Here is a 14092-nt window from a genome sequence, read left to right as displayed (position 1 = left end):
GTACTACTTGAAAGGAAACATATGTAAAGTTGCATCCAATAAATCCTAGAAAAACAAAATATATATATTTTTTCCTTCCTTCCTGGTAGACCATTGCATACTTTCCATAATGTCCCACCTTGGAAGATAAGTTCAACCGTTGTAAACAAGAAGTCAGGGGACACAAATTGCAGCCGCTGAGATGGTGGTGGGGAGAAACAGATGAATAACCATACCAGAAAACGGACAATAATGTAAAGCATGAGCTTAACTGGTCTCAAAACATGTATATATGGAAGCAAAGACAACGAGTAGGCTCCTCCAACCAGCAGAAGTGTTACCACTTGTATAGGAATAGAAAGCATGCCAAGGCAACGATCAGGAGAGCAAAATCCAATATGCTGAGGCCGGAGAAAAGCCAAGGCAACTGCCTGAGTGTAAGACAGGGTCCATCTAGGTAACAGGCTAGAGTTTATTGGTCGTGTCTAGGGAGGGCGATCTTCATGGGTGTTGGCGTTGAGAAGGCCAAGGAACATCTGTGTGGTGAGCAGGAAAAGGCCGCTATCGGGAAGGATTCCCGTGTAGGTACTGCAGCCAATCAGGGACAGAAAACGATTCCATGGCCAGAAAAGCAAAAAGGTCTGGTAAATCTGCCTGACTCCGCAGGGAGAAGGTGGATACATTTACCGCACTATAAGATGGAGAGGGAAGCCCCAGTGGCTCACAGGATTTTCCATTTCTGGAGCATCGCCCGGGACAAATCCGGTAAAATATGTACTGTGGCTCCATCAAAGTCTAACAGGCCCTCGGACCAGGCTTTCCGAAGAATTTCCTCCTTAACAGAGGAATCGGTGGACCCCACAGATGATATCCCGGGGACAAGCAGGATCAGCGCATCTAGGTCCTAGCGCCCTGTGAGCCCGATCCAGTTCAATCGAAGTCGCGCGGGGGGGGGGGATGTTAAAGATCGATATTCACTGGGCCTGTAGCTTCCTGGAGGCATCTAAACCGCAGATTGTTGCGCCAGTTCCGGTCCTCCAAATGCAACTGTAGGTCGGAGAGAGCTCCCATCACAGATCTTGGATTTCCCGGCTGAGGGTCTCTATTTTTGCCACCAAAGCTTCTATGTCAGCTTTAGTAGGTAAGAAGCAAAGCAAGGCCCCAATATCTAGGTCCTCCACAGCTCACGAGGCTTGCCACCGCCGGTGATTGAGGCAGGGATAGGTTCGGTTCAGAAGGAACAGGCAGCTCCGAAGATGGCATGTCACTCGAGTCTGCAGCTCGAGGGACATGCCAAGGATAATCAAAGCTTTAAAGACAAGACAATTCCATATCTACCATAGGAACAGCCCACTTCTTAGTAAAGACTTCCCCAAATAGGTATTGGACCACAAAATATTTGAGAGGTGTAAACAGTTTATCAGGAGTTTTTCAGGCAGCTTACCAATGTTTTAGTGGTCCTATGCCTATCAGTGACCTTGCACAGGTAGCAGTACTAGTAGAAGCTGCACCTTCATCTTTACATTAGTATGCACTGCATCAATAAGAGACAAAATGTACTCTCTCAAGCTGGGAGTTATGGTGGTTGCCCGTGAATCCTTTAGGAATGACTTAATCCCGCAAGGATTTATAAGACACTTTATTAGATAGAGCCTCCACAACCAAAAGTTTAGAAGCCCTTAAGAAGGCAGGCAGATTAGATAAGGATTCTGAAGGAGAAGGCGCTGAGGCACGCTTATGGCCTCCGCAGTCAGAGTCAGCAATTAACATTGCAATTTGGCTCATAAAATCCTGCATAACTGCAGTTAACCTCCTGGGTTAAACCAGAGGGAGGGCCATAACAGACAATGGGGCCACCAAGACAGACTCAAGCAGGGAACAATTCAGGTCACCCTGACACTTTTAGTGGATTGAGAGGCAGAAAGACATGATTATGGGCGACTGCTCTGCTTGTAGTTGTGATCCGATATGCTGCACCAAGAAAAACAACTTAATTTAGTATACCAGGTACAACCTTGGGTAGTCACAAAATGACTGTTGAGAACAGGAAAGGTTCAAATAGCCAAAGGCAGCAGCGAGAACTAACTGAGGTAAAACCACATGTCTCCTGCAAACAGGAGCAATAGCGGGAAGATGCTACCTCACGCTGAAGGCAGGAACAGAGTGCGCAAAAGCAAGAGATGCAGCACTCAATTCCTCTGTGTTTTTACCCTTTCTGTGGAGACCAATGCAAAAAAAACAGGAATAATAATTTGGGATGCACCGTTATATCGGCCGCCGAAACATATTGGCCGTAAATGGCCGAAAGTGCCATTTACCTGCCGATACATCGGTGCATCCCAGGTTTCTTTCCTCCCCGCTGGGCGCTGCTCTGTGTCCCAGCGGGGAGGAGAGAAAGTGACAGCCAGCCGAGCGCTGCGGGAGGAGAGCTTTGTGTCCTCAATCTCTTTTTCTATTTTAAAAGGGTAATATCAGGGGTCTGTTTAGACGCCAAATATTTCCCTGAAGCCCCTAAAAGTAAAAAATAAAAATATTTAATAAAAATATAAAAAAATATTTATAAAAATAAATAAAAATACAATATTTAAAACATTTTAAAAAATGTAAATAAAAACATTTCCGGTTTCGGCCTGACTATTTTTTTAATTTCGGTTTCATTTCGGTTTTTAAATTTCTATTTCGGTGCACCTCTAATAATAATGACACCCAACGGTCCCAATTAACATAGTAGCTCCCAATGCTCAGTCCACATGGACTATTCATAAATGAGTCTTCAGAACTGAGTTACACCAGAGGCTGTACCATAGCTCTAGACCTGGAAAGCGCTCTGTGGCTAACTAACCCAGCAAATAGAGGTCTAGAAAGCACCACAGAGCCCCGCACTTAAAAGGTCATATTTCAGGCAGGCCGTGCATTTGGTCCAGTGAGGTCCAGGTAAATTCTCCAAAGCTTTTGCCAAGGATATTCTGATCTGCACAGCTGCATAAGGAGACCAGCTCAGCAGCATGTAGATGACGTCTTGACTGAAGAAAACAATTATGATAAAGAGAAAATGGCTACTCAGTAGAGAAAAGACATCATCCTAGCACAAGCGAAAAACATGCTACTGGTGGGAGGGATTGTACCAGGCTGGTAACTGTTTTTTTGTTTGCCAATGTCCAGGCCCAAAATAAAACCAAAAAAGCAAGCAGTTCTTTACTGTATAAGTTAAAAGACTAACATTTTCTTCAAATGATGTTCATAGTTAATAATACTACAAATATGTATACATGTAGAATAAATAACCCTCCTATTACTAGAAATGGAAGCTCCATTTATCAGGACATTTTATGTAACCACTTCAAGACCAGGTGTTTAGACCCCCTTCCTGGCTAGGCCATTTTTCACTATTCAGCGCTGTGGTACTTTGACATTTATTCCGTCATGCAACGCTGTACTGAAATGAATTTTATACCATTTTTTGGGGACAGAGAGAGCTTTATTTTGGTGGTATTTAAACACCACTGGGGTTTTTATTTTTTACTATAATTAGGAAAAATTACAGAAAATTTTGAAAAAAAAAAGTATTTTTTTACATTATGTTAGGAAACATTTATTATTACCCAGTTTTTTTGGTAAAATATAAAAGTCGGGGTCACGTCGGGTAAATAGACACCAAACATGCCACTTTTTAAAATTGCGTGCACCCGCGAAATCGCAGAAAACTACCATACCCAAAATTGGCCATAGGCGACACTTTAAAAGTTTTTACCGCTATCAGTTAAGTGTTATCAGTGATTGATGGCCCTAGACTTATTGCTCTCACTGCGACGTTCGCGGCGATATGTAACATGTGCGGCGTAATGGGCGCAATCGTCTTTTTTGCACGTAAGCGCCCTCGACGCATGTTTGCATGCGTGTATGTATGGGTGGGGACTTAAAAAGGAGGAGAGGAGACCGAGCTCTCTCTGATCCCGTGACACAGGCGACCTGCTGATCCCGGGCTCGTTTCCCGCTCATGCACGCCCAGCGGCGCGCACGAGGGGGCGTGTCTGAGCGGACGTCTAAAGACGCCCGCTCAGATCTAGAGATCTCCGGGCCTACACACACACTATAATATAGCAAAGTAGAAGGTGCTTCCTAAGGACATTCCACACAAAAAATTAAGGCATGATTCTCCGCAACTGCATTTATTGACAACGAAGAATACTACTGTGTATAAGACTATATCCAAATTGTCAGCACAATTGTTACAAATATAGATCTAGCAAAAAGAAGCAACTGCTTATGGCCCAATGTCGACAGGCTTTATTGCCAATAAATTTGACATGAGTTTGAGGTTACCGGTATTCAGAATTCATTGCAGGTACTTATGACTTGCATTAAGCTGCTTTTGCTTTCCTATAGACTTGCATGGGAAAGAGAAGCAGTTTTCAACTGCACACGTTCCTTTCAACACAGGCCCTTTACATGTTTACTAACCTGCTCTAAATCCATTTCTTCAGGGCTTCCTGAAGGGTTTAAATATTGTCCACGCAGTTTCTTTAAAGGCACTACTACAATATAGTAATGTCTAAAAAAAAATACAATAAAAGAAAAACATTTTGTTAAAACGGATATTTCAGTAGTATTCACAAAAGTAATGCATTTATAAGCTTTTGCAAGCTGTAATCAAAATTCATGGCATAATTTGCTCATTTCTAATAACCTCTTTCTATATTGAGAAAAGTATGGTGTACTTTTGTCAAGCACTTATTGTAGATTTTATTGCAATTATCCGCAAGTATTTTTTATATATCTTTCATATTTTTACAAACTTGCACTTCCAGTTTTTTTTATTATTGCATTAAAGATCCAGGTTCAGTCATTTTCCACTCTTAACAACTGCTGAGATGGGATAACAGTTAAATTAAGGTCCACCTAGTTTTCAGTATATAAACTCTAAAAAATTATTATTTTTTCTTACAAAAGGTGTTGCCAATAGAAGGCAATGTAGTGGAGAAATGTAGTAATTGCTTCAAATTAAAAGTAAGAAAAACTGGGCTTGTTTGGTTAGAAAAAGAAAGGAATTTGAAGTAAACTCAAAAGTACATCCCATGGAAATTGTTGACTTTTTGAACATATCTGAACATGCAAACATTAGATTTTCATTAAATTGTACCTACAGATAACATTGATATACTTTAACAAATTATATGGTGGATTTATTACCAAAATCCAAAATTACCAAAAATGCTGATTTGTCACATGGAAAAAGTAAATACGCCCCTACATCCACATCAAATCCATTATATTAGAATCAGGTTTTCTGGATTAGGTGCTGAGGATTACAATCTTATTGGGTAGTATGAATCTGGAAACAGTCTCAGATATCTAGCGTCTGATACTCTTTTTGCTATTGACATATATATGGCGTCATCATGCCAGCATCAGCATGTGGATGTCTAGGAGTCTGGCAATAGATTTTTTTTCCTTAAATGCCAAATTTTTTTAAGTCAATTATTCCACCGTATGGTAAATAATTATAATTGTTACTTGACTGCTAACTCTTCCAGGACTGGCTGGCCCAGCAAGTTCAGCACAAGAGCCTAATGTCCGATGCTTAAAGAAGTCTCTCAATTAGCCAAAAAATTTAATTGGGGGACCTGCAGGTAACTCTTGCAACAACTGTTGTCAAAGTGCATGCATCTACATTTACAATCACAAAGAGATTGCACTGATTTAACCAGTGTACCAGGAAAAAACCCTTTGCTGTCCAAAAGAAACATTAGAGCAAGACTACAGTTTGCCATTGAACATATAGAAGAAGACAGGCCTTATGGAATGTGCTATGGACAGATAAATCAAAATATAGACTCCATAACAGTAGGCATGTTTGGAGGAAAACTGAAGAGAACATTTCAGAACCTATGAATTTTTCATCATATCAAAGTTGGCTTAAAGTGACATTAACCCCTTCGTGACGGGAGACGTACACTGTACGTCCAGCCACAAAGGGACCAAATGACTCGTCACGTACACTGTACGTGACGAGTTATTTGCTGCACTAGAAGGCTGCTAACCGCTGAGAATCAGCGGTTACCTTTCAGTAATAGATGTCTAACTATCTAGAGATCCATTACTGAAAGGGTTAACCTTTTTCAGACACCCGATACCTTAATATCGGGTGTCTGAGAGTCACAGCAAAGCAGACACACATGTCGGCTTTTGCCGGCATTCTGACAGCTCGTATAGATCGAGAGATATCTCTCTCAAGCTATACTGGCTTTTTTTTTTTTTTTCTTTTGACTTTCAAGAATAGATACAAAATGTTATGTATTAGACACATAATGTATCTATTCTTGAAAGTAGAATGTTTAAGTTTTCTGAAACATTCACTGACAGCTGAATCCTGAACTGCTGCAGGATCAGTGTCACTAACTTATTATCGGCTGTTCTGAAGTTTGAAGCAGCCTGATAATAAAAAAAATGTATTAATTTATCAAGCAGTAATAGTGAGATTAATTCACAATGACTGCCTGATATAATTAAATAAATAAAATTTGTCAGTATAAAAAAAGTGAAAAGTGTAAATAAATTAAAAAAAATAGTGAAAAGTGTAAAAAAATTAAAAATAAGGGACAAATAAATGAATGTATGTATTGCATTTTTTTTTAGCTGTGCTGGTTTTGTTAAAAAAAAATACTACAAATCAAAACTGGGAAAAAAAGTTTTTTTTAACGTTTTTTCCTCTTTTTTTAATTTGTATTTGTCCTAAGTGAGGCGTTAGACACACATATGTGATATAAATATATAGCCCTATCTGTCCTCTAAAAAACAATATATAATATGTGTGGGTGCACTTTGTAAGAAAGTATATTACTGACGTGGAAGAATCACACAGCAAAAATGTCAAAAGTGTGTCAGTCATTTACGAACAGAAACCAAAAACAAGCTCAGTCATGAAGGGGTTAAAGGATAATTTTTTTCCCCCTCGCCCCAATGTTAATGTCAGCACTTAAATGATGTCTCTTAATCCAATCTTCTTCTTTCCCGATGTTTTCATCTGTCCTTCCAGCGGTGCGGCGGCTCTCCGATCCAGCGCTGACTCCTCTGTCCTTGCAGGCATTTCCGATCCAGTGGTGTGTACATGCGGCTGCACGCGTCCATAGACTTACCTTGCGTCTCTGCTCGTCTCCCGGCCGAGAATCCGAACTGCGCATGCGCCCGTCCCTAGATGCTTTGAAGCCGCCCGAGCAGTTTCGGATTCTCGGGCAGGAGCGCGTAGCGAAAACAAGGTAAGTTTAAACCACTGTTATAACAAGTTTTTTTTTTAACGTTTTGCCTATATCTACTGCTTGATAGCAGTAGATATAGGCAAAAAAAAAACGGAGGGTTTAGAACCCCTTTCATGAGATGCCATTTATCCTGAAGTTGAACCTGAAATGAACCTTTCAACACAATATTGATTAAAAGCACACTAACAAATCCACCAAGGAATAGCTAAAAGAAACAAAATGAAGGGTTATGTACTGCAAAGCCATGATTTGAATCCATTTAAATTTTGGGGATTTGGAAATTGACAATTAATGCAAAAAAAAAACACTAACAAAGTTGCAACTACAGTAATTTTGCATGAAGCAGTTGACAAACATGTCATCGATGTCAGACTAATGGGAAGTTATGCAAAACGCCTACAAGTTTTAATATCTGCTAAAGGGACAGTACATTATGATTTTCCGCAGTTCACTATTGCATCTATTGATAAAATAAATGATTGAAAACAAATTGTCCTTGTGTTTTTATTCACGTATATCACTTTAATCTGTAGGCACTATTTGCATGAAGATTGCCTGTGCAAATATGTTGAAAGAGTCAACAATTTCCATGCAGTGTACTTACTTTTCCGTAAGACTGTATTACCACATCGAGGTGAACACAAAGATCAGGATAATAAACTTTTTATTCCAATGAGCGTGCCAATACAAGGGAGCATATAGTAAAAAAAAATTGCCATTAATTTGATATGGTTATTTTTGTTTGCTTTAGGTGAAGTTGGTTAATGACTTACTGCATGAGGTAGTACAGAAAAACATAGAACTCAGAAAAAGTAAATATATTCCTTTCTTACATATAAACCATCCACAGTTAACTGCTAAAGGATGATTTAAAAATATTATAATCCAAGGAATTTACCTGACTCCTTTAGAAATAAATTTGGGCAACACCAAACAAGGATTTTTATTTTGCTTTCCTCTGCACAAAAATGTTGGCGTGTTTGACTAAATGACCTTGATGAGTAAATGTCTATGTAACTTCATGCATAAGTTTATACTATTAGTAAAGGCAGTGCTTAAAACGGACTTGAGCTGTTTAAATACACATACACAAGCATATATCAAATATAAAAAAGGTACTTCTCAAACATGTACAAATTTGCATGTATGCAAACTATATTGTATACTTGTATGTGTACTTTAGTAAATTATATTATACTCCATAACATCTAACAGGTATATTCATTAAAATAAGTGAACAATCTAGGACAACATAGCTGAACTGGAAAGTGAGTTGAATTGGACAATATTTCCAAATCAGCTATTTTGGCCTATATTTTTCCTCTTGCCTTCTCCAAACTCTTCACCCGTCAGTGAATAGACCTGTAAATGTTAAAATATTTTTTAAAGCACAAAGGCATACACAAAATAAAGAACATATACTTAAGTGTTTACCTCACTGAGTCAGACATTTCCACATCTGGCAGAACTACGGTTATGCTACCATCTAGTTGCGCCTTTGCATTTACCAAAGGTTTCACACCCAGCATGTTAGGAGCTGTACGGACAGCGACATTCTGCTGAAGACCACTCATAGAATTTCCATGATTGGTAAGCGTAAAGGTGTAATGGGTTTTGGGTTTCAGGTTGGCAATTAACTTCTTTGTTGTCCGTCCATCTACATCCACTGTCTGCATATTATACTGAATCTTGAACAACAGAAGAGCATAGCATAAATAACAAACATCAAAGAACATACAGTTAATAATTACCTTCAGTTGACAATATAAACATGCCAACAACATAAATTTAGGTCCTTTTATCCTGCATGTTGCCTACTTAAAATGAAAACCGTATGTCACAAAGGTAAGCCAGGATGTCTCTTGGTAGCTGTTAACAACTCGGGTCTCTGTTGTTCTGCTGCCTGATCTGGTCCTGTCTGCTAAACTGCCTGCATTCTTCTCCTTTCAATGTAAATACATATATGAAATCAACAAGGTGGTCCCCTGTCCCAAACAATACTAGCTAGCACGCCTGCATATGGCCTTATTTCAGTGGCTGAAGCACTGTTAATGTGCAGGACCCTCACCATGTGGATACCGACCTAAACACACCTCTTCAAGAGCGAATCAGAAAAAAAAATACCCTCCTATTACCGGTACAATATGGCAGGATGCTGATGGCTACCAGGCTATTCCACACTTCTGGTGCCTCAGAAGCATGTGGGCTTTGAAGCTCTTATGTGTAATTAACCTGCACACTAAGATGCAACCCTCCAGTAAACTGGTGAGTTCACCTAAACAAAGTTAGAAGACTCATATAAACTCAAAAACTGTGTCAAATATAAAAAAAAAAAAATGGATATTCACTTCGCCTGCCTACAAAAAAGTAGAAAGTTATTCAGGGGAGTCTTAATCTATTCTGCTTCTGTGTAAAAAAAAAAGACTGAATAATAAAAACTAGTAAACATATACTAAAGTTCAAACTGGTAAACTGTTAAATAAGTTTTTTTTAATTTAGTAAGCAGCAGTCCCCTGCATGTATTTTTAGTGAACTTTAGACCTCCCCAAAACCCCTAGATCCCAATCTGCAAAAGTCTTTAAGTTCTAAAGTCAGGCCACTCCCACAGCTCCTAAAGTGATTTGTTGTCTCATTCACCAATCACTGTGAAAAGCAAGAAAGCCAGATCTGTAAAAAATAAGTCAAGGCAACTGGACTTGCTGTATTTTTCTTGAAGACATTTCACTGGTCATCCAACCAGCTTTCTCAATTCTGAATGACTTGTACAAACATTCTCTGGGAATAAATATGGTGAGTGTTGCTCCAATCCACATACAATCCAAAATGCAATCACCACCTGGTTGCAACTAACAGATTATGTGGATTGGAGTAACATTCACCATATTTATTCTCAGAGAATTTTTGTACAAGTCATTCTGAATTGAGAAGGCTGTGAGACCAGTGAAACATCTTCAAGAAAAATACAGCAAGTCCAGTTTCCTTGACTTATTTTTTACAGATATACCATGACCTGGATGAATGAGAACCTTCACAGACAAGAAGGCCTGAGTTAAACCAAAGAGCTGAAGTTCAAATGTACATAACTAACGTGTCGTAGGGGTTCTCTGTATTTAAAAAAAAAAAGTGTTTGAAAATACCTCTAGATGCCTATACTTTAGCGCCCTGTGTTTCTTTATTCACTAGACTAACTTTGGTAAAGTTACACATTTACTTTTGTCAATTTGTTTTTCAGGAAGAAAAAGACCAAGTATGGGACTGTAACATAGTATTAGTAATACCAGTATTATTACGTTTTAAAGTTAAATCAATAACCTCTAAAAAAAAAACATGTTACAAGAAAAACTAATCAAAAGGCAATGTGTAAATCAGCCAGGGGATCTCCATGAATTCCCGAGGGACAGATAAGAGCCTGAGTAGAGGCAAGGCTCTGTCTGTTGATTTAAAGGGAAATCTGTGCTGAAAGTGGCCCTAATCTGTCTGCTGTGTTTAGAACGTTTATCGTGGAATGACTGCTATGCCTTTGTGGGTACTTTTTCTCATATTAGATAAGTGGTCCACAAAACTCCCTTAACCTGTTCACCATGAAAGGGATAATACTTTCTATTTTGCTGCCACAGGAACAAGTCAACTGTCAATTAATCCCTCAATTGTCTACATCACCATTTGGGGTTTAGAAAAGCCCAGTACCCAGCATCGACCTAATGTTCAGAGATGATGGCAAACATTTTTTGGCACCCTTTTGAGACTGGTATTATCCGCATGATGTGGAGCTTACATGCTCATTGCCTTTTAGCTATTGGTATTCAATGGGACAATTATGTATTAGTTTAACATCAATCAGTAAATTCCCCATTTTGTTTTTTAACATTTTATTATAAAAATAAATGAGAAGAAAACATAGTAGACTGAGTTCAATTTCAAGTTTGGAAAATCATTAGTACAACTCTACTTGATAAGCCAATGCAAAGCCACAAAAAAGATGATACTTTTCCATTAGCTGCTGCTCCTCTTTTTCTGATGTAATAAAATGAAAATGCCTCGTTTCACAGGCTACCTGAGCAAGGATCCAAAGGCGAAGAATCCGGTTTTAGAACAGGGATTGGGGTAGTAGGTGCTTGGCACTTTTTATAGAAAGAGCTCTATTGTTTTACAAGATCAAACGACCTTTATAGTAAAAGAAATGTGATCCATCCTAATACCTTGTATGGTGTTATTGAGTTGTAATTTTCAGGAAACTCCCAGCTAAGGAGAACAGAAGTCTTTGTGACCATCCTGACCTTGAAATTTTTGGGCATTACTGAAAAACAGCAAAGACAAGAGAAAGATTACCAGAACAAGTTATAAAAATAGAAAATTCTATTTTGAAACCAGTGTTTTCAAAAGCACACTGAACAGTGTAAAAAGGAAAATTAAGTTAGTGTTTTTTGTCTTTTTTCCTGTCAACTGCAAGCATCTCTACAAACCCACACTTTGCTTCATGACTCTAAAACCAGAAATGCCATCACGATAGTACTAAACGGATTCATTGAAAAATATAAAAAAATGAATTATGTAAACAAGTGATTTCAAGGCACATACTGAAAGAAAGGCGACAGAAAAGGCATCCCACCTTGGGTGTCACTGGTGGACCCAGAAACTCATGAGAAGAGTCTTAACTAAACTTTAAGAAAGGAAAAAAGCACTTACCTGAGCATACTTTCAGATTCACTCAGTTATTAGTAAAATAATAAAATACCATTCCAATTATTACAGTCACACTGGAGCTGGAGGATTCAGGCGCTGCTTGCTTTCAAGAACCAAAACTAAAAGCCAAGGAAATAAGACTGATAAGGCCTACCTTGATTTAGAAGAAAAGTGCGGTACTGGACACTTGGACTGTAAGGCCCAGGCCCTTTATTGGTATGTGCACGTATTTTGACTTCATACACAGTGCTAGGCTTCAGATTGCTCAGCAAGCAAGAGCTTTGAGAAGATGAGAAGTCCAATTCCAACACTTTTTCAGGAGTTTCAGCAACCCAGTAAGCTACTGTATACTTGGTGATATCCCCATACTGTTCGACCAAAATAGGAGGCAGCCAGTTTAGCTGGATAGTTACAGAACTGATATTGCCAGGCTCAGTTAATAGAGGATAACCTTTAGGTGCTTCCCCTGGTATGACAAACTCTTTCACAGCTTCCTCACTAAAGCCCGCCCGGCCTTTGACTGCCATTTTAAAAATGTATTTTGCACCCTTGTGGACATTGGTCGCTGTGTATGTCTTTTGTTGAGGTCCAAACTCAAGCGTTGATAAAACTTTAGCATCATGGCGCCCAAACTGTAGGCGATACCCTAGGATGTGCTCAACTGACTCACTTGGTGGTTCCCATTGTAATTGTAGGCTGCTCTCCGATGTCTGATGCACAGAAAAGTCAGGTTTTCCAGGAACTGTAAGAAGAAGAATTAAAATTTACCGGACACATTTTATCATTGCTAGTTAAGGCTTTCCCTTTAATGACCACACTTTCCACAATGGCCTATTACAGGTACTCACGTTTAAATATGAATTAAAACTGATGAAGAATTTCTAAATAATAGTTTCATCTGACCCTAATAAAACACTTGAGATACACCTAGAGATGCTATTTTACGCATGCTCACAATAAAAGGTTTGATCTCAGAAAATATGGTCAAACAAGGAAATATTCTTATTCTAGAGCAATTAATGTGAAGTAGCAAGGTGATATGGTGCCTGTGCCTGTCAAAAATGTAACAAAGATGGTTATAGAGAATTAAGTCCATAAATAAATGGCTTACATGTTATGAAAAAAATATATATGTGCTTCAAATTTGTGCCAAGGGGTACACTTGTCTGTGGAAAAAAAGAACAATCCACAGGACAATGTTTAAGCTGTAAAGTGTACCTGTAAAGTGTTCAGTGTACACTGTATTAACGTGTTTGGTTAACATACACAAGAAAGGATATTTTTGTGCCAACATCCATTGTGTATGAATAAAACAAAAAGACACATGTTCTTAAAAAAAAATGTTGTCACATCCCTGCCCACCCCTTTCCTCCTCCAATCACAGAACAATTTGTATTCTTTGAGAAAAATGCAAGGCATTTTGTAAATGGGCAAGTAGTGCGAAGGGATGCAGCTGGAGAACTTCACTGCTTGAGTTGCATCCCTCACTCCCTGAAGTGTACAGAAGGTAAGAGTTAGGTGTAGGAGCTGGCATGCAGCAAGGTAAGATTTGTATGCTTTGCAGCAGCCCTCCACACATAACATAACTCTTTTTAATGATAGTGTGGTGTATAAAATCATCATTTTTTCCCCACAGCATTTGGCTTTAATCCATTATCTTATCAACTTAGTAGTGTAAGGCTGAAACACAACCTGTGTGGCCAGCTTTAGGCTCCAGTATTTAATACAGTTGTATAGAACTGTATTAATTAAAGGAGATAATAAAAGAGACACAAATGCTAATTTCAAAAATACTTCTGAAATCAAGTCCTAGCATTCTGAATACCATTTTACCTTAGAAAACAAAAAGTCCAAAAAGGTACATGGACCATATCAGCGGAATCAAACCATGGAAGCACCTAATCTACAAATGATGACTATCTATGTCATCGATGGCGAACCTATGGCCTGTGTGCCACAGAGGGCACGCAGAGGCCCTTCTGGTGGCACGCGAGACTAGGCAGGGGTGTCAAAATCCTATTGCCCGACGGCCGGGACATGCACTTCCGGGCAGGTAGTTTTTTTTACTACATTTAGCCTTGCTTTGAGGGGCTAAATGTACAGCGGGGAAGCTGATGCTCGTTTAGTACAAGTGATCTCAGCGATGCCGCCAAGATCACTTTTAATAAGCCTGC

General features: G+C 39.0%; 1 protein-coding gene across 1 annotated transcript in view; it reads right to left on the bottom strand.

Moving 5' to 3' along the window:
- Positions 1–14092, bottom strand: part of LOC108794331 (receptor-type tyrosine-protein phosphatase S-like) — a 291487-nt gene that overhangs the window by 99055 nt on the left and 178340 nt on the right. Inside the window, exons 14-17 of the mRNA XM_018565355.1 lie at positions 12073–12660; positions 11435–11532; positions 8670–8923; positions 4429–4531 (exon numbers count right to left, since the gene is read on the bottom strand). Of these exons, the coding sequence (XP_018420857.1) occupies positions 4429–4531; positions 8670–8923; positions 11435–11532; positions 12073–12660 (1043 nt within the window). The remainder of the gene's footprint in view (positions 1–4428; positions 4532–8669; positions 8924–11434; positions 11533–12072; positions 12661–14092) is intronic.

This window comes from Nanorana parkeri, unplaced genomic scaffold (assembly GCF_000935625.1).
Source record: "Nanorana parkeri isolate BGI_ZX_2015 unplaced genomic scaffold, ASM93562v1 scaffold836, whole genome shotgun sequence".
NCBI lineage: Eukaryota > Metazoa > Chordata > Amphibia > Anura > Dicroglossidae > Nanorana > Nanorana parkeri.
Note: the sequence above shows the minus strand (reverse complement) of the source record. Positions and strands in the feature narration are given on the sequence as shown.